Source organism: Natator depressus, chromosome 9 (genome assembly GCF_965152275.1).
Source record: "Natator depressus isolate rNatDep1 chromosome 9, rNatDep2.hap1, whole genome shotgun sequence".
NCBI classification, from domain to species: Eukaryota; Metazoa; Chordata; order Testudines; family Cheloniidae; genus Natator; species Natator depressus.
In genome coordinates, this window is record NC_134242.1 from 53,498,391 (window position 1) to 53,519,637 (window position 21,247).

Below are 21,247 nucleotides of genomic sequence, written 5' to 3' on the forward strand. Positions count from 1 at the left end.
CATAATAGCTCATCTTAACTAATTAGCCTCTCACAGTTTGTATGGCAACTTCCACCTTCTCAGTATGTATATATATTTCTTCTTACTATATGTTCCATTCTATGCATCCGATGAAGTGGGCTGTAGCCCATGAAAGCTTATGCTCAAATAAATTTGTTAGTCTCTAAGGTGCCACAAGTACTCCTGCTCTTTTTGCGGATACAGACTAAAACGGCTGTTACTCTGAAACCTGTCATTAATGGGGAAGAAATTCATCGAAACTGGTTACAATATTCAGTGTCGAAGGACTCTGTGTTTTGCTTTTGCTGCAAGTTGTTTAGAAATCAAGCAATTGGTACATGGCTTACTGAAAATGGTTCGAAGGACTGGAAAAACATATCTTCAATTCTCTTTTCACGTGAAAGAAGTACAGAACATTTGGAATGTTTTCAAAATTGGAAAGAACTTGAATTATGATTGAAAAAAGGAAAAACTATCGAAGAAAATTTACATATGATCAAGGAAAAAGAAGAATATTGGCAACAAATATTAGAGCATCTGATTGCTTTAGTGAGAGTTCTCGGTGGGCAAAATTTAGCATTCCGCGGCCAAAGTAGAAATTAAAACTTATACACTCCAGATAATAGAAACTTTTTAAAATTTCTTGAATACCTAGCTATGTTTGATCCAGTCATGAAGGAGCATCTATGTAAAATAACTGATCGTGAAACACAGGTTCATTACTTAGGAAAAAACATGCAGAATGAACTGATTCAAATCCTAGCAAATGCCATTAAAAAGAAAATTGTAGAAGCTGCCCATTCTCCAAAATACTTTTCAATAATACTGGACTGTACACCAGATGTGAGTCATGTTGAACAAATGATGATGATCATTCATTTTGTGGATATGGAAAAGTCTGCAGATGAAGATAATGTTGAAGTGCTCATAAAGGAACATTTTTTGAGTTTTGTACCACTGAAGGAGATGACTGGAGCATTTATGACTGAAACTATTCTACAAGAGTTTGAAACAATGTCATTCTCTGTTGAAAACTTACGTGGCCAAGGCTATGATAATGGGAGTAAAGACAATGGTGTGCAAAGGACAAAGATGGAAATCAATCCTAGGGCCTTTTTTGTTCCTTCCAGTGCGCAGTCTCTGAATCAGGTTGTCAATGATGCTGCTAGATGCTGTTTGGAAGCAAGCAGTTTCTTTGACCTAGTGCAACGTGTTTGTGTGTTTTTCTCAGGCTCAGCATGCCGTTGGGAGATTCTGACTCACCATGTGAATTCTCTAACTGTGAAACCACTTAGACAAGATGGGAGAGTAGCATTGATGCTTTGAAGCCTCTTCGCTATGAACCTGGAAACATTTATGATGCCCTAATTGAAATTTCTGATAATGCTATCTTTACTGGATCATCTGGCAATACGGCATGTTCAGCTACAGAAGCTTTTGCAAATGGCCTTTCCAAGTTCAAATTTGTGACTTCACTCATTTTGTGGTATAAATATCCTTTTCGAGATTAACCTCACTAGTAAGCGGCTTCAGGAAAAGAACTTGAACATACATTCAGCTATTCAAAAACTGCAGCAAACTAAAGAAGTAGTGAAGTTTGTTTGTGAAAATGTTTTTGTCAGTTTCCGTAGCTAGTGGGGAACGTAGCTTCTCAAAGTTAAAATTGATAAAAACACATCTGCGTTGAACAATGGTGCAAGAGAGACATGTTGGACTTGCCACAATGTCAACAGAGCATGAAATAGCTGGAAAACTGGATCTAAAAGAACTAGTGACTGAATTTTCAAAACTTAACGCAAGAAAAGTCATGTTTTAAGAGCACAGAGTGTTTTTTAATTTGGAGTGTTTTGTAAATACAGGTTAAAGTTCATTGAAGAGTTTTCTTATTTCTTTCTATACTGGATGTGGTGATAATGGCAGTTAAAGCAGGATAGCTTAATGGATGATTTTGGATTTGTAATAATAAAAAATATAATTAACATTTTAATTCATTTTTATTTGAAATCGGACTGAAATATCATCTAGCAGTCATGTACAAATCTATTCTGAAAATTTCGTGTCTCTATTTTATCTGATCTCAGAAACATTGGTTGGACAGACAGACGGACCGACAAACCGAATAATTAAGCCCATTTTAAAAAAAAATGCTTAAAAAAACATTAAAAGGAAAAAAGGGACAAAATGTTTCCCAGTTTACCAAAAACCTCAGCCTAGATCTGCCCTTGGGATTGGGGGTGGGGGACACCGATTGCATGGTTCACCTAGGGCGCCAGTTGCTGGCAGCTAGTCTAGGGCCGCCCCTGCTTACCAAAGGGGGATTATTTCCCTCATTTAAAACAAAACCCATGTATTAATACGTGCCTCAGTCAGACTACAATTGCAGGCTTTTTAAATTTCTCATTGTTGGCACACAGGCTATGGAAAAGTCTGAAGTCCTCTGCTTCTCTGAGCTGTGCAATTCTTTTCCCTTTTTGGGGCAAAAAGACTTTTTTAATAAATACTATCCTGTCCAGGTGCAAATGTGTGCTCTTGTCAGCAGCCCCTACCCTGCAGTTGTACTGCTTATCTTCTTGCTCTTTGATTCCCTGTTACTTTAAAATGGCAACCCCAATAGCCAGGGTGCACTAAAATGCTGCTTCACCCTCAAAAGTCCTAAGGGCCTGAGAAATCCTACAGAAGACTGATAGACATTTATGGGTGGGAGCCAAACAGACAAGCCTCTGGATAAAAACAATGAGGAGTCTGGTCACACCTCTGGATCATCGCCTACAATCCCTACAGATGGTTGTTATTTGTAAAATAAGCTACTTCAAAATGCAAAATTCCCTAAGTAAGATATTTCCTGAGTAGTAGCCAAACATTCTCTAATGATTCTATAGCACCATTACTGTACGTGGCAAAACACAGACAGATTGAGAGCTGGTTTCTTTCTAAAGGAGACAGAGATGGAATAGAAACTCTGGTCATCTACACTTTTGTCTATCGCTAATTCACACTTCAGCTCTGTCTTCCTTTCTTTTGAAATTTGATATATTTCCTCAAAACTTCTTAGAGTGCTGAATAAAATTTATTTACCATGAGTGCAGGAGGGGGTATCCTGCTTCTTTATTGCAATAGGAGACAAAGGACACAAATTGTCTCCTTGAAATCCACATCGTTTCCGAAAAACGAGAAAATGTTTGTCACAAACTCAGAATAAACTAAGTTACAAAAGGACGTCTGGCAGCACCAGGTAGCTGCATCTCACATCCCTACAAATATACTTTACTCATCCTTCCTCTTTCCTTAAGGTGTTTGGGGGAGGGAGAACCAACGCTTGTATCAACACCACTGAAGACAAATTAACCATGTTTGGGTGGTGTTCTACGTTCCTTAGGCACCACCAGTCTCTGCAGATGTAGCTTGCACACCTTTTCCTTGCCCCACCATCTAAACGCACTGGTAGTTAGGGGGAACAAATGGCAGCAGCTTCCACTGTTGCCATCCTCCACCATTCACCAGTGTGTGCCACTCTTCTAACACAGGGGTGCCAAGAGAAGCAGCAGTAAGAACACCCGTTGAAGCACTCAGGATGGGTTCATGTGGTCCTGCCCACATCTAAAGGCCCCTCTCCACAGCCTACGGGGAGTAGCCACTACACCCAGACATTAACTAAACACAGGGGACAACAAATGAAAAAACTGGGATGGGAGTGAGAGTCAGAGGTTCAAAATCAGAGATCCAGAGGGGGACACCAAGCAGAGACTCCCAAACAGTGCCAACTGCTCCTCATAGATGTCCAGGGAGCCAGTGGACCCTGCCCAGAGGAACTCTTCCCCCAGACATGAGAGCTAGAATTGGTTAAATGGAATCAATTACATACAGTAATGGAAAAGTTCTCAGTTCAGGCTTGTAGCAGTGGTGGAATGAACTGCAGGTTCAAATCAAGTCTCTGGAGTACATCCACGGCTGGGATGGGTCGTTCAGAGCTTCAGTTTGTAGCAAGGTTCCTCCAGAGGTAAGAAGCAGGACTGAAGACAAGATGGAGATGAGGCAGCTGCCTTTTATAGTTTCTTCCAGGTGTAAGAACACCTCTTTGTTCTTACCGTGGAAAATTAGAGCAAAATGGAGTTTGGATTCACATGGGCAAATCACATGTCCATGCATGACTCAGTTCTTTACAGGCGGCAGCCATTGCTCACATGCTAACTTGAAGGTCCCCAGGAAGACTTCTTATGTGGATTGGAATCTTCCAAGGCCCATTGTCAGTTAAGTGTTTCTTAATTGGGCACTTAATTTGAAAATTCCTTTCTCAAGAAGCTGACCAAATGCCTTACTAAGGGCATGGCTACACTTGCAGATGTAGAGTGCTGTGAGTTAAACCAGCCCTCGGAGAGCACAATATGGAAAGCGCTGCAGTGAGTGTCCACACTGTCAGCTGCAAGCGCACTGGCGTGACCACATTTGCGGCACTTGCAGCGGCATTGGGAGTGGTGCATTATTGGCAGCTATCCCACAGAGCACCTCTTCCCATTCTGGTGCTGTGGCTTGTGGGAAGGGGGCGGGGCATTCTGGGTCCTGTCCCACCGCCCTGTGATGCATCACTTCGCATCCCAGCAATCCCTGTGCTTCTGTCCACATTTGGCGCCATCTTTCAATGTTTTTTGTACTGTGTGCTCTTTCTTCCCTTTCTTTCTGTGAGAATGGATCCTGAAGTGCTGAGGAATATGCTGATGGGTCTCGCCAGCACGTCACGTTTGACAGTCAAGTTACTCCTTAAGCTACAAACTGACAGTAAGGAGTCCGACGATGATGTCGACTCATGTAATGCAATAATAAAGAATGTTTTCAAAGCCAAAAAAGCCATTTATTTAAAAGAAAATTCATTTACTGAAAAGAAACAGAACTGCTTGGGAAACAGAAAGGGCAAGGGGGTGGGATGGGGAACAGTTCAATCACAGATTTGCGTATGTCCTGTTCTCATGTCCTATTGCATACTTCCTGTCTGCACTGCTGTACGAGTGTTAGACTTCAGGTTGGCTAAAATGCATGGTGCAGTGGGTAAGGGTCATAGTTTGCAGGACTGGGTGACGAAGCTTCAGGTGTTGGAGGCAGCTGGTGGCGATAAGAACCCGGATGTTGGGGAAAGTGGGTTGGAGGTGACATGGGGGCACAAGGGAAAGAGTTTTGGGACAAGGGCTGCAGTGGGGGAGGGTGCAGTAGTGCTCCGCCTGCATGGCTACGAGTGCCTGGATCGATTCCACTTGGTGCTCCATAATGCTTATCAGCCTCTCCATGCTTTGGTGCCAGCACTCCGCATTCTGCTGGCAGAACCTCTTTTCACTTTCCCTCCACTCCTGCGCTTTTTGATTTTCATGAAGGGACTGCTGCATTACTTCATGCAGCATGTCTTCTTTGCTTCTACGTGGCCTCTTCCTAATTCTTTGGAATCTTTCAGATGGTGATAACACGGACAGCTGAGATCTCAAGGTTGCATCTGTAAAGGCAAAATGCAACACTTAACGGAGGCAGCATTGTTCACACCAGACAGAGCAATGATTCACCCATACTTAAAGAAGAGTACAGTCTAAACAATAGCAGAATTTGCCTGTCCCAAAGCGAGCGCACATAACCCACAGGACCCCCAAAATGGTGAGTAAGCACAGGGTCGAGGGGGACTGATTGTTTCACTGCTGTACTGTCCTCTGGGGTACTGTGCCTTGGGAAGAGCCAACAGCTGAAGGGGGCCCCTATACTGAACACTGTCCCCACATTTTCCACAGGAGTTCATCCTGGAAGATATCTCGCTGGTGAGGGTGACCTGGGAAGCAAGGGAGGGTCTACTACTACAATACGGCTTCCGCCCTGGCCCATATGCAGCTTCCCCATGTGCAGCAATGGTCCCCCGCCCCTCACGGCACAGTGGCGCGGACATGTTAGCCTGACTGGGACAAGGAGCACAGTAGCGCTCCCAAGGTACCTGCACAAGCGCATTGCACAGCTTCTGCATGAGACCTTTGAAGAGATCACTGAGGCCGATTACCGCGATGTGAGAGAACACATCAATGCCCTATTCCGCATCTAGGCACACATGCAGTCCTAACCCTCCTCACCCCAAGAGCCCGCACAGAATAACGTCCTTCCCAAAATAAAAGCCGCTTACCAGGCACGTCCTCTGGTGTTTGTCTTCCCCAAGCACCGGCCACTGTGACTGGCTACCTTCCTCCTGGCCTGAGGACAGCTCCTGGCTGCTTGCATCTGGGGATGCCGGGGTGTCGTCCTCCTCCTCAGCACCCTCGCTCCCGCTTTCCTCCTCCTCCTCCTGACTTGTTGAACTGAGCTCTGAAGTGTCCATGGTGGTCCTCGGAGTGGAGGTGGGGTCGCCCCCAACTATTGCATCCAGCTCTTTGTAGAAACGGCAGGTTGCAGGGGCAGCACCGGAGTAGCAGTTTGCCTTGCGGGCTTTGCGGTAGGCATTCTGCAGCTCCTTCACTTTAACCCTGCACTGCAGGGCATCCCAGTCATGGCCCCTTTCCATCATGTCCCTTGATATCTTCCCAAAGGTACTGCAATTCCTATGGCTGGAGTGCAGCTGGGACTGGACAGCTTCCTCCCCACACTGACGAGGTCCAGCACCCCACCATTGCTCCATACTGGGGACTGCCTGGCGCCTGGATGCATGGTCACCTGGAAAGATGCACTGAGAGCATTCCATGCCTTGCTGAGCAAACAGGAAGGGGATTTTCAAAATTCCCGGAGAATTTAAAGGGCAGGTCTGATGGTCACTGACGGCAAGGCGGTAGAGTTCAAAGTGATGACCAGAGTGGCTAGAACAGGCATTGTGGGACACTTCTAGAGGCCGATCAGAGCGCATTAACAGACCAGGACGTGCACACTGGCACCGCGGTGCTCCAGCCAGGACGCACCAAGCATTATGCCTCTTATGGAGGTGGATTACCAGGAGTGCTCCAGCCGCAGAGACAGGGCACTCTACGTGCCTTGCCAGTATGGACGCGTCATGAGTTAGGGCGCCTGGGGCTGTCTTAATGCGCTCTAACTCGCAAGTGTAGCCATGCCCTAAGGCTTCTTGGAATCAAAACACATTGAGATGCAAGTACATAGCCAATATTCATAATTTCAACTATAAAAATGATACACACACAGATAGCATAATCATAATTAGCAAATCATAACCTTTCCATAGACACCTCACACGACAACCTTTGTACAATATTTGCTGCAAATATATAACAGTGGTTGCAACAGTGATCTATACGGTTACAGATTCTGTCAATAACGTCACATAGGGCATCACCCCCCGAGTTTATGGATGCATTAAAAATCCTTGCTCTTGCAATTTCATGTGCCAGTTCCTTTAATATTATTGGATGGAGATAATCCAGGCCCCCCCGTTTGGTCCCATTAAGATGTTTGAGTTTGACTTCCACCTCAGATGTGGTAATTTCAACTTCCATACCTTTGTTCCTATTGGCCATCCTGCCACTGTCCCAAGCTACTCATTACTCTTATTCTAAACTGAGACAAAAATATTCGTTTAGGTGTTAGACCATCCCTGGATTATCTTTATACTCCACCCTATCCACAGTGATTAGCGACACCATTTCTTCTTTCCTTGTTTTCTTTTTATTTATATGGCTAAAGAATCTTTTGCTATTGGGTTTAATTTTCTTTCATCTAGTCTGATCTTCTGCATGTCACAAGCTACCAACACCACTGACTGCACAGTAAACCCAATAACCAAATCAGACCAAAGTATTACAGCCCACAGGAGACTAAACTATTATGTGCCACAAGCAGAGAATAGAAGGGATGAGGTGCACTGGTGCCTGAGGGCAGGGAAATGATAGAGTGAAAGAGAGAGAGAGAGAGAGACCCCAATGATCCTGGCAAACAACCTGCATCCACGCTGCAAAGGAAGGCATATTTAAAAAAAAATTAAAAAAAACCCAAGGCCACTGCCAATCTAACCTGGGGAATAATTCCTTTGCAACCCCACATATGATGATCAGTTGGAACCTGAGCATGTGAGCAAGAACCAGTCAGCCAAGCACCTGAGAAAGAGAATGCTCAGTACCACTTCAGAGCACTGACTCACCCTGTCCAGTGGTTCATCGCCAGCAATGGCCTCTGTAATTCTTCAGAGGAAGGAGATAAGAAAAACCCAGGATACTTTTGGGTGATACAGGGGGGAAGGGGGAAAAGGAAATCCCTCAGTGACACTGGCAAACCAGGTCAGATCAGGGCCACAGGCCAGTTCACTTGTGCATTAGTATAGATCAAAAGCAATTGTTATATGTAAGAGTGTATTCAGGCTAATTTACTTGCTATTAGGACAGATCAAAGTAATTCTGGAATATATAAGTGCGTATTCAGATGTTTAAACTGCATGAAAACGATTGGGTCCTTACTTCTATTGTTCTCGCTTATCTATTCCTGTTGTAATGAAGCAGCAAACATTTGTTTATAACCCTGTAACTAAATTACCCACCAAAGAAATCTTATGAATTGCTAATCAAGTATTTAACGACTTTAATAGAAAACGCTAATTTTAAAGTAAGTGATCATTGTGTGTGATATTCGAGGTTAAAGACTCTGAGTGCATTCCTCACTATCTGTAATCAAAAGAAAAGCCCACATGGTTAGAAAGAGTCAGCTTCTCTTCTGTGAGAAGATATAAATATGGATTCAAAGAAAGATCCTGTATTTCTGGACTGTTTGCATTCTAATATGGCACAATAACTGAACAAGAAGACGGAGATCCCCAGAATTATTCTGGGTAGCCCCAAAGGACTTTTGGGAAACCAGCAGTTCATTACATCTCTACCACCATTTGGAGTTTCAAACTGTGATTTACCTGTTACATTTTACATGATTTAACCTCTCAATAACTCTCATTCTTTTTTCTTAGCTAATAAACCTATAGTCAGTTTACTATAGAATTGGCTGCCAGCGTTGTCTTTGATGTAAGATCTGGAGTACCAATTGATTCAGGGTAAGTGACTGGTCTCTTGGGACTAGGAGAAACAATGTGGTGCGATTTTAGGTTTAAGTAACCTTTTATCACAAAGTTCAGTTTGTTTTGGTGACTGAAGAGGCTAAGAGGACGGTCTGTGACTCCATTGTAAGACTGGTACAGTGATCCAGGATTTTACAGGCTTGGTGAAATCTAATTATAGAACATACCGCCAGTTTGGGGTACCTGCCCTTATTTTCTGACAGTCTACCCTGTGGTATGCACTCTCAGTTGTTGAGCCACTCCAGACACCGCGATATCCTTTGTGACATCTTCAGTGACTAGCCTTGAAGCAGAGATTTTAGGCACAGAAGACATAAACCAGAAGAGAGCCTCAGGGCTGTTGAGCCCCACCCTTTACCATTACAACCAACCCCACCATACAATCTCATTCCAATTTGTCAGGTTCTGTCTTAAAACTAATCAAGTTGTTTGCCCTCACAACTCTTATTGGGAGGCTGTTCCAGACCCTCACCCCTCTGATGGTTAGAAATCTTCTAATTTCCAGCCTGAACTTGTTCATGACCAGTTTATACCCCTTTGATCTTGAGCCAACAGTGTCCTATAATTTCAATAGCTTTTCACCCTCCCTGTTGTTTACCTCCCTGCTGTATTCAGAGAGAGCAATTGTACTCTTAGCCCTGGTCTACACTACGAGTTTAGGTCGGATTTAGCAGTGTTAGATCGGTTTAGCCCTGCACACGACGAAGCCTTTTTTTCCGACTTTAAGGACTCTTAAAACCGGTTTCTGTACTCCTCCCCGACAAGTGGATTAGTGCTGAAATCGACCTTGCTGGGTCCAATTTGGGGTAGTGTGGACGCAATTAGACGGTATTGGCCTCCGGGAGCTATCCCAGAGTGCTCCATTGTGACCGCTGTGGACAGCACTCTCAACTCAGATGCACTGGCCATGTAGACAAGAAAAGCCCCGCGAACTTTTGAATTTCATTTCCTGTTTGGCCAATGTGGCGAGCTGATCAGCACAGGTGACCATGCAGTCCCAGAAGGTACTGGATCTGATCGCTGTATGGGGAGACGAATCCGTGCTATCAGAACTCTGTTCGAAAAGACAAAATGCCAAAATCTGAGTTACTACAGAAAATTCTTTCCTGGGTATCTGGCTGGTGAATCTTGCCCATATGCTCAAGGTTTAGCTGATCGCCATATTGGGGTCGGGAAAGAATTTTCCTCTAGGGCAGATTGGAAGAGGCCCTGGAGGTTTTTTGCCTTCCTCCATAGCATGGGGCACGGGTCACTTGCTGGAGGATTCTCTGCTCCTTGAAGACTTTAAACCACGATTTGAGGACTTCCATAGCTCAGACATAGGTGAGAGGTTTTTCGCAGGAGTGGGTGGGTGAGATTCTGTAGCCTGCATTGTGCAGGAGGTCGGACTAGATGATCATAATGGTCCCTTCTGACCTTAGTATCTATGAATCTATGAAAATATTTGAAAAAGTCTCCAAGGGCATGAAGGACAGAGGCGATAACAGGGACCCGCAGCAGTGCCACATGAAATTTAAGGAGCTCAGGCAAGCCCACCAAAGAACCAGAGAGGCAAACAGCTGCTCTGGGTCAGAGACCCAGACATGCCGCTTCTATGATGAGCTGCATGCCATTCTAGGGGGTGCCCCTTCAACTACCCCAGCCCTGTGTGTGGACTCCATCAATGGACTCTCACGCAACAGGGATGCGGATTTTGGGGATGAGGAAGAGGAGGAGGAGGTTGAAGCACAGCAAGCAAGTGGAGAAACCGTTTTCCACGACAGCCAGGAACTGTTCTTTACCCTGGATCTAGTACCCTCCCAACCCAGCGAAGACGGGCTCCCAGACCTAGAAGGCGGAGAAGGGACCTCTGGTGCGTGTACCTTTGTAAATATAATACACCGTTTAAAAGCAAGTGTGTTTAATGATTAATTTGCCCTAAGGACTTGGGATGCATTCACAGCCAGTACAGCTACTGGAAAAGTCTGTTAACGCTTCTGGGGATGGACCGGAAATCCTCCAGGGACATCTCCCTGAAGCTCTCCTGGAGGTACTCTAAAAGCCTTTGCAGAAGGTTTCTGGGGAGAGCAGCCTTATTCCGTCCTCCATGGTAGGACACTTTACCACGGCACGCCAGCAGCACGTAGTCTGGAATCATTGCATAACAAAGCATGGCAGCGTATGGTCCCGGTGTTTCCTGGCATTCAAGCAACATCTGTTCTTTATCTCTCTGTGTTATCCTCAGGAGAGTGATATCATTCATGGTCACCTGGTTGAAATAGGGGAATTTTATTAAGGGGACATTCCGAGGTGGCCGCTCCCGCTGGGCTGTTTGCCTGTGGCTGAACAGAAATCATCCCTGCTGTTAGCCATGCGATGGCGGAGGGGTGAAGCGATGATCCCAGAGAATTGGGTGTGTGTGTGGGGGGGGTGAGTTAGTTGGGTTTGTGCCACATGTTAACCCGAACATCGCAGCCCCTCCTTTTAAACGGCCAACCCATTTTAAAGAGCCAACCCAACAGCTGTTTGGTATGTGAAATGAGGGCGCTGCTGTTTGAAACCACCTCTCACACCATACCAGCAGGCCTTCGATATAAGAGGCAAAATGCTACCTTGTAAACAAAGCACACGTGCTATGAAATGTTATGTTAACAGCTTGGTTCACTGTGAAAGAGTCTACCATTGTTCTCTAAAATGTCTCTTTTTGAAGACTAATCTCCCTTTTTCCCTCCCGCAGCTGCAAATGTTTCATCGCTCCCCCTATCATCTCCATCCCAGAGGCTATCAAAGCTAAGAAGCCGAAAAAATGCACTCGCGATGAAATGTTCTGTAAGCTCATGCAGGCCTCCTATGCTGAAAGAGCCAAGCACAACGCGTGGAGGGAGACAATGTCAGAGTCCAGGAAAGCACAAAATGAACGCAAGGACAGGAGGGACGAGCGAGAGGAGAGGAGGGATGAGCGAGAGGAGAGGTGGCATCGGTGTGGTGAGAGGAGGCATGATGCAATGCTGAGGCTACTGGAGGATCAAACTGATATGCTCCGGCATATGGTTGAGGTGCAGGAAAGGCCATAGGAGCACACTAGACCTTTATGGAGGCAGACACTGCATTCAGCAACAACAGGTAAGAACATTAGTGTGTCTGCAAAGGGGGAAAAAGGGTTGTCCTGGCCATTAAACTCAGTTAAAGCTTCTAAAGATTAAGCCTATTTAGTACCAAATTGCTGATTCTGTAATCAAATTCCTACCTCTACCAGAAATTCAGGAATAGACACCATTGCAATTTATCAGAGCAGAAGATTATTTCTCTCAAATTAACCTGAAATAATTAACATAAACATTAATGAAGATAAATAAAATGCTAAGCAATTTATCCTACGCTGTTCCACATTTACACTACAATGACCAGACACAAACAAAACTAATCAGTGCACTGATGCTATCCTCACTAGGAGGCACCTAATTTTTAAAGCAAACTATTTGATTAGAAACAACAGCATGCTTGGCTCTGTGCAATTCATAAAGATACACACCATTTCTCCTACTCCAGTTTACCACTGTGAACTTTGTTTTCCATTTTTATGGTCACCTCTGCACATTTCTCAGCCACTCACTCATTAAGTTCCACAACTAGCAGTATTTTCCTAATTTGTCCCATGGAAATTCAGTTTTCTTTCTCTAGGCAATGATATGAGGTGGGCTAATCACTTTAAATAGTTCACACTGAACGTTATCTAACTGTCTTCAAGATTAATATAACCTTGAACAAGGGGAGGAACTTCAAAAGAGAACTATCTGCCAGAGCTGCGGGCCACTTGTGATGGCACAGTTCCAAGGTTCAGCATGCAGCATGTGTTTGGACATAACACAGCAAAAAAACCCAAAAAACTCAAATTTGGAAATTAAAACAAAAAAAACCCATCCCAGGACAAGTTAAACAACAGACGCTCACAGCTGATCTCATCATGGCACAGCTGCTCAGACACGGCTAAATAAGTAACAAATAAAGTCTATCTGAATTTTTTTTTAAATATCTCCCTTCCCCCAAACAGATGCAGAGGAGTCAGAAACTGAGGTAGTGGATGAAGTACTGGTGCAGCCATCATCATTCTGCACTTTGTCAAGGGAAAACAAGAGACCAGAGTCAAATCACTTTCCAACCTGCGGTAGAAGTCACAAGACGAGCTCTTTATTGAGTTTCAGAAGGAGATGAACAATGCCCAGGAATTCCAGAAGCTGTAACTGTGGAGGAAGAGGAAAGGCCAATTCTGCTGACAGAGGAAAGACTAGGCTGCGCAACTATAGGCCACATAAGAAGAGTATAGGAATAGAATTTGAAAGACAGGACTTTTGCTTTTTATTGCATCTGTAATTTCATAAACAGAATCACTTATATTTAATATCCTCTAGATATATGGGAAATAAAACAGTCTTCTGCACAAATCTGCCTTAGGAGTTATCTTAAACTCATAATGCCCCCTACTGACAGGCAACAGAAACACAAGTTATATTTGGGGCAGCTCAGTTTTTCCATTAATGAAGCAATTTCCTCTCTGTTTCCTTGTATTTCTTAATAGCTCCGATGATTACCTCCAGTCTTCCAAGTATTCAATTCCAGCTTAGCATCATTTCATAGATTCATAGATTTCAAGGCCAGAAGGGACCTCTGTGGTCATCTAGTCTGACCTCCTGCATAACACATGCACAGAACTTTCTCAAAATAATTCCTATTTGGATGAGGCTCTATTATTTCACAGGCTCTATTATCCTCTGAAAAATCAGAGTTATTAGTCCAGCTTCTGATTTACTCAGTAAACACCTGGAAGTTTCTTCCAAATTCTTAAGGCCTCTTTAAAATCATATAAATCTGGCTGCCTCCTGCAAGTCAACGTTAATAAAATAGGGACCATTGTGTCTTTCCAATGCTTGGAAATCCTTTCCTGTTCCAGGTTAAATGTACAGCCTCACAAAACAAATTCAAACACAACAGAGCTTAATTATGGAACAGTTTAAAATTCAAACGTTTAATGACCAGGGAACTTCTTTATCTGATAATAATCAATCTACCAAGTCAGTTTGTTTAAAATCTTGGAAGAAGAATGCGTAACGAGAGGCATTGTGGTCCAGCACGTAGGGCACACTAGATTAGGAGACAGGAGACCTGAGTTCTGTTCCCAGCTCTGCCAATGAATTGGTGAATAACCTTGGGAAAGTCACCTCATCTCTCTCTGTCTTTGTTCTCCCTCCCATCCTTTGTCTGCTTTGTCTAAATAGAATGCACGTTATTCGATGCAGGGATGGTCTCTTACTAGGTGTTTGTACAGTGCCTGGTACACGAGGGTCATGATCTCAGATGGGTCCTCTAGGCATTACCGTAATACAGGTGATACATAATAAACTGCATTCCATTTATGGAACCCTAAATGGAACAGACTAAGTTTGCATTCAGTTAAATTTAATGCATGGTACTCATTATTGTTTCGTACTGACTCCAGCTATAAAGTCTTGCTCAGTTTCATTCTGAGCAGTGCACCAAGGACAAGTGTCCATATTTGCATACAGCTGCAAGAACCAGACTGGAGCACAGGACGGTGGTAAGAAAAGTCACTGCACATACCAAGGCACCATGTTGTTTGAGCCCCACTGGAACCTGCAGTATCACTTCCTTATTCACCTATGAAGAGAGAGTTGGATGTTAAACCCGAGTAAAAACATATTCTTGAGCTATTATTCCATTGTCAATAGCTTTTGTTTCTCGTTTATATATGGTAATTAAGCAAGCTTCACAGCACAGTCTATTTAATGTTAGTAAACAGCCTTCAACATCATTTAACCACTCTAGTTGCTCGGGCGCTCTCCATTCATTTACAAGATTTATCCTTTCATACAGTATTGGAGTTCAAAAGTCAAAGCGGGAGGGAGAGACATTTAGTCTGTCTGCCCATCTTGAGAACTGGCTTCTTCTTGAACTTCTGGGGCATTTATCTGGTACACAGTACCAGAGGCACTGTACTGTTCATTTATTTTCTCTACAGCTTTGCTCTTATATTAACCTTGACATTAGGGACATTATGCAACTCCTGCACACTATAGGACTGGAGAAATAAGCTTATAAAATGAATACCTGGATAAATAACTTTCATGTAACCATGACCTGCAAAGACAAAAAAAGGGCTTGCATCCTTTTATGCTCCTTATTATTAATGAAGTCCTGAAGATTTTTGTCAAGAACAGTAAACAAGAAGTCCTCCAGTAAAAGCTGGTGACCAGACACGATATTCCTGATCATAGAATCATAGAATATCAGGGTTGGAAGGGACCCCAGAAGGTCATCTAGTCCAACCCCCTGCTCGAAGCAGGACCAATTCCCAGTTAAATCATCCCAGCCAGGGCTTTGTCAAGCCTGACCTTAAAAACCTCTAAGGAAGGAGATTCTACCACCTCCCTAGGTAACGCATTCCAGTGTTTCACCACCCTCTTAGTGAAAAAGTTTTTCCTAATATCCAATCTAAACCTCCCCCATTGCAACTTGAGACCATTACTCCTCGTTCTGTCATCTGCTACCATTGAGAACAGTCTAGAGCCATCCTCTTTGGAACCCCCTTTCAGGTAGTTGAAAGCAGCTATCAAATCCCCCCTCATTCTTCTCTTCTGCAGACTAAACAATCCCAGCTCCCTCAGCCTCTCCTCATAAGTCATGTGCTCTAGACCCCTAATCATTTTTGTTGCCCTTCGCTGGACTCTCTCCAATTTATCCACATCCTTCTTGTAGTGTGGGGCCCAAAACTGGACACAGTACTCCAGATGAGGCCTCACCAGTGTCGAATAGAGGGGAACGATCACGTCCCTCGATCTGCTCGCTATGCCCCTACTTATACATCCCAAAATGCCATTGGCCTTCTTGGCAACAAGGGCACACTGTTGACTCATATCCAGCTTCTCGTCCACTGTCACCCCTAGGTCCTTTTCCGCAGAACTGCTGCCTAGCCATTCGGTCCCTAGTCTGTAGCGGTGCATTGGATTCTTCCATCCTAAGTGCAGGACCCTGCACTTATCCTTATTGAACCTCATCAGATTTCTTTTGGCCCAATCCTCCAATTTGTCTAGGTCCTTCTGTATCCTATCCCTCCCCTCCAGCGTATCTACCACTCCTCCCAGTTTAGTATCATCTGCAAATTTGCTGAGAGTGCAATCCACACCATCCTCCAGATCATTTATGAAGATATTGAACAAAACCGGCCCCAGGACCGACCCCTGGGGCACACCACTTGACACCGGCTGCCAACTAGACATGGAGCCATTTATCACTACCCGTTGAGCCCGACAATCTAGCCAGCTTTCTACCCACCTTATAGTGCATTCATCCAGCCCATACTTCTTTAACTTGCTGACAAGAATACTGTGGGAGACCATGTCAAAAGCTTTGCTAAAGTCAAGAAACAATACATCCACTGCTTTCCCTTCATCCACAGAACCAGTAATCTCATCATAAAAGGCGATTAGATTAGTCAGGCATGACCTTCCCTTGGTGAATCCATGCTGACTGTTCCTGATCACTTTCCTCTCATGTAAGTGCTTCAGGATTGATTCTTTGAGGACCTGCTCCATGATTTTTCCAGGGACTGAGGTGAGGCTGACCGGCCTGTAGTTCCCAGGATCCTCCTTCTTCCATGTGGAAAAAAGCAAAAAGACTTTCCATATTTCCATGTGGAAAAAAGCAAAAAGACTTTTTTAAAAAACAAAACAAAAGAAAAACTGACCAAAAGCTTCCATGCCGTCTTTATATATAAAGAAGCAAAAAAGGACACAAACACCAACTTCTTTAAATCCTTTGCAGGTCACCTTTAATGTTCTGTGGCCTCCAAAGATTTCCGAGATGCAGAGTTGCTCAAATTACAGTGCCAGGTCACTCTTATTTCAGAATCTCTGCACTACTGCAGCACTGTTGAGTTTCAAAGCAAGTGCTGACTGTATCAAGGACTTGAATCCAGAACCAGTGTAAATGAAATAAAAAAAAAACTTCATCAGAGACATAAGCCATAGGTTTGCATCCAGATTGGCATGAAAGGCCTTTCCCTTTATCGTTCTTTAAACTTTTCTCTAAAAATAATCATCCAACACAAAATGTATAAACCCAAGAACATTCACATTCACCTTCCTCCTTTTGTTCTTCAAACCAGGAGTAAAATCCTTACGCATAGGCTTGGAAGGATTAGATTTTTATTGTTAAATGTCAGTAAGCGGCTATTTCACTGTACACACACCAGATGAAAAAATATTTCCATCAATGATAATAAAAATTTACAGAGAAGTAAAGTAAGAAAAATGATGCTTGAGAACCTATTAGAATAAGGATAGTTACTTTGTATATTCTGACATGTGATGTTGACAATTTGTATTTCAGTGGTTATAGAGCTTTAACTTTTTGAATCTCAACATCTCCTATAATTAAATAATTATTGTCTGACCCTCAATTTCCCACAACTGTGAAAATTTAAATTGGTAAAAACTGAGAAAATGTTTAAAAATAAGCATCTATATTATCCATCAAAATTATATATATAAAAAAAATAGAATTCTGCCAAGCCTAGTTATGAAGACCAATACATAACATCAGTTATACCTCAGGGCTCCAGGTAAACCACTACAGGAGGGGGAAAGGTCCAGAGACAGCAACAGTCATCAAGGAAAAGGACAGCACAGAATGTACAGAGGGAGCAAAAGTGGAAACTACGTAAAATTATGAAGGATGAGTATTAAAAAACAACACATTTAGGAACAAAATTAGAAAGGTCAAGGCACAAAATGAGATTAAACTAGCTACGGACATAAAGGGTAACAAGAAAACATTTTACAAATACTTTAGAAGCAAGAGAAAGACCAAGGACAAGGTAAGCCCGTTACTCAATGAGGAGGGAAAGACAATAACAGAAAATGCAGCAATGGCAGAAGTGTCAAATGACGTTTTTGTTTCAGTTTTCATCAAAAAAAAGTTAGCAGTTATTAGACAATGAACATAATGAACATCAGTGCAAATGGGGTAGGATCTGAGGCTCATATAGGAAAACAACAAGTTAAAAATCAACAATTTAGATATCTTCAAGTCAGCAGGGCCTGATGAAATACATTCTAGAATACTCAGGGAACTGGCTGAAGACATCTCTGAGCCATTAGCGATTATCTTTGAGAACTCATGGAACCCAGGAGAGATCCCAGAGGACTGGAAAAGGACAAATATAGTACCTGTGTATAAAAAAGGGGAATAAGGACAACCCAGGGAATTATAGACCAGTCAGTTCTCGTAAGGGGGTATGCAAGAAAAATCCTTTAATGGAAGTAGAGCATGAGTTGAGTTGTTGGATCATATTAAAGAAGTTCTGTATTAAAATCACAAATGAGCTTGATTCCCCACACTTTAAATTCCAGGGTATTACTAACTAAGAGGTCTCTTGGTTTTTGGTACGATTTCTCTCCCTCTATGTGTGAAACTTGCAAGCTGCTAATTGCGTTAGTACATTCTAAGACAGAGTCTGTTCTCAAAGCAATTCACACAGAGAGAGACTCAAAGCAATACTCTGTAACAACAGAAACAGCACCCAGAGACTCCCCACCCTTTTGTTGTATTAACAATTGTGATTAAAATAGAGATAGAGGATGTATGTGGATGGATGCTTGGTGTGGATAATAACTGAATGATCAGGGAGTTGCCAGCCTAAGAATCCAGTGTCCATTGGCTGAAGAAGGCATCAAGTAGAAATAACCAGAGGACCCCCGGAGGGCAGACTGGAATCCACCCAACAGCCTCAAGAATGGGAGAACCAAAGAACAAGATAACATCTAGCAGCACGGACCCGTCAGGAATGTGCTATCTGCTGATTGATTCAGCAACAGCACGATGAAGCAATTCCCATAGACTGGCATAGAAAGAAATTCCTATAAAAATGGACTCTAGAAAGTGAGAATTTTGGGGTCTGATTCTGCAAACCAACTTCCAGGAGCATCAGATGAGCATCTGACAAGGCCCTGCTCCCTCCTCATATCCAGGCCACCTGGCCAGTGGCTTGGCATGAGCAACTCTAAGGCTGGTAACTATGATAACAACCTTGCAGAACCTGTGTGTGTGTGTGTTTGTATGAATGAATGTGTGAATAAATATGAGATTGAATGGAATGTTATAGCTATAACTAACTGCTTACTATGATTCTTTCTGTATTCACAATAAATGTGGTATTTTGCCTTTTCCTCTTTAATGAGATCCTGCTGGTTTTTATTTTATTGGTATAACAGAGTTCCACCATTTTTCCCACTCCCCACTGACCCCGGCACCAAATATGCTAGACATTGTTAGGAGTAGTTATGGGCAGATAAAATTAAAGAATAATCAAGTAACTATGTCTCATTTAAGCTGGGGGCTCATCAGTTGAAAACACAGAGGAGGAGAAAGACCTAGGTGCATAAGCTGATCACAGGGTGACTATGAGCACCAATGCAATGTGGCCATTAAAAAAAGGCAAATGCAATCCTAGGATTGCATCAGGCAAGATATTTCAAGTAGACATTGGGAAGTATTAATGCCATTGTACAAGGCACTAGTCAGACCTCACTGGGAATACTGTGTACCGTTCTGGTCACCCACGTTCAAGAAACATGGATTCAAACTCAAACAGGTGCAGAAATGATTAGGGAATGTAGAGTCTATCTTACAAGAGCAGACTAAAAAAGCTTGGCTTGTTTAGATTAGCAGAACAAAGGTTGAGAGGGAATATGACTGCTCTCTATGAATACAAGAGTTGGGTAAACACCAGGGAGGGAGAAGAGCTATTTAAGAAAAAGGACAACATTGCCAAAAGAACAAATGGGGACAAACTGGATGGGAACAAGTTTAGGCTGGAAATTAGAAGGTTTCTAACCATCAGAGGCATGAGGTTCTGGAACAGCCTCCCAATAGGAGTGGTGGGTGCAAACAACCTACCTAGTTTTAAAATGAAGCTTGACAACATAATAGAGGCTCAACTAAATGCATACCCCAAATTAAAAAAACATAGAGAATCAAAAAAGTGCCACCGTGGCTAAACCACAAAGTAAAAGAAGGAGAGAGAGGCAAAAAGGCATCCTTTAAAAAGCGGAAGTTAAATTCTAGTGCGGAAAAAAAAAGGAGCATAAACTCTGGCAAGTAAAGTGTAAAAATATAATTAGGAAGGCCAAAAAAGAATCTGAAGGACAGCTAGCCAAAGACTCAAAAAGTAATAGCAAATTTTTTTTAAAGTACATCAGAAGCAGGAAGCCTGCTAAATAACCAGTGGGGCCACTGGACGATCGAGATGCTAATGGAGAGCTCAAGGACGATAAGGCTATTGCGGAGAAACTAAATGAATTCTTTGCATTGGTCTTCACGGCTGATGATGTGAGGGAGATTTCCAAACCTGAGCCACTCTTTTTAGGTGACAAATCTGAAGAACTGTCCCAGATTGAGGTAACATTAGAGGAGGTTTTGGAACAAACTGATAAATTAAACAGTAATAAGTCCCCAGGACCGGATGGTATTCACCCAAGAGTTCTGAAGGAACTCAAATGTGAAATTGCAGAACTATTAACTGTGGTTTGTAACCTATCATTTAAATCAGCTTCTGTACCAAATGACTGGAGGATAGGTAATGTGACGCCAATTTTTAAAAAGGGCTCCAGAGGTGATCTCGGTAATTACAGACCAGTAAGCCTGACTTCAATACCGGGCAAACTGGTTGAAACTATAGTAAAGAACAGATTTGTCAGACACAATGGATGAACATAATTTGTTGGGGAAGAGTCAACATGGTTTTTGTAAAGGGAAATCATGCCACTCGATCTACTAAAATTCTTTGAGGGGGTCGGCAAGCATGCGGACAAGGGGGATCCAGTGGATATAGTGTATTTAGATTTTCAGAAAGCCTTTGACAAGGTCCCTCACCAAAGGCTCTTGGGCAAGGTGGGCAATCAAGGGATCGGAAGGAAGGTCCTCTCATGGATTCGCAACTAGTTAAAAGATAGGAAACAAAGGGTAGGAATAAATGGTCAGTTTTCAGAATGGAGGGAGGTAAATAGTGGTATCCCCCAGGGGTCTGTACTGGGACCATAAATGATCTAGAAAAAGTAGTAAAAAGTGTGGTGGCAAATTTTGCAGATGATGCAAAACTACTCAAGAGCTGCAGAGGGATCTCACAGAACTGAGTGACTGGATGGCAAGGTGGCAGATGAAATTCAGTGTTGATAAATG

General features: G+C 43.1%; 2 protein-coding genes across 2 annotated transcripts in view; both read right to left on the reverse strand.

Annotated features, from left to right (window-relative positions):
- The window catches only part of PIGX (phosphatidylinositol glycan anchor biosynthesis class X), a 69,608-nt gene that overhangs the window by 40,363 nt on the left and 7,998 nt on the right, over nucleotides 1-21,247 (reverse strand). The window contains exon 7 of the mRNA XM_074963261.1: nucleotides 14,612-14,668. Within this exon, the coding sequence (XP_074819362.1) occupies nucleotides 14,612-14,668 (57 nt within the window). The remainder of the gene's footprint in view (nucleotides 1-14,611; nucleotides 14,669-21,247) is intronic.
- LOC141994112 (uncharacterized) lies at nucleotides 1,897-9,851 on the reverse strand. The gene is made up of 2 exons (XM_074964183.1): nucleotides 6,143-9,851; nucleotides 1,897-5,476 (listed from the first exon to the last, which is right to left on the reverse strand). Exons 1-2 carry the CDS (start codon nucleotides 6,851-6,853, stop codon nucleotides 5,465-5,467), a joined length of 723 nt encoding a protein of 240 aa, XP_074820284.1. The 5' UTR covers nucleotides 6,854-9,851; the 3' UTR covers nucleotides 1,897-5,464.

What these genes read in the sequence shown, in the direction of transcription:
- LOC141994112 (XM_074964183.1), bottom strand. Translation starts at nt 6,853, where the DNA reads ATGCGCTCTGATCGGCCTCTAGAAGTGTCCCACAATGCCTGTTCTAGC.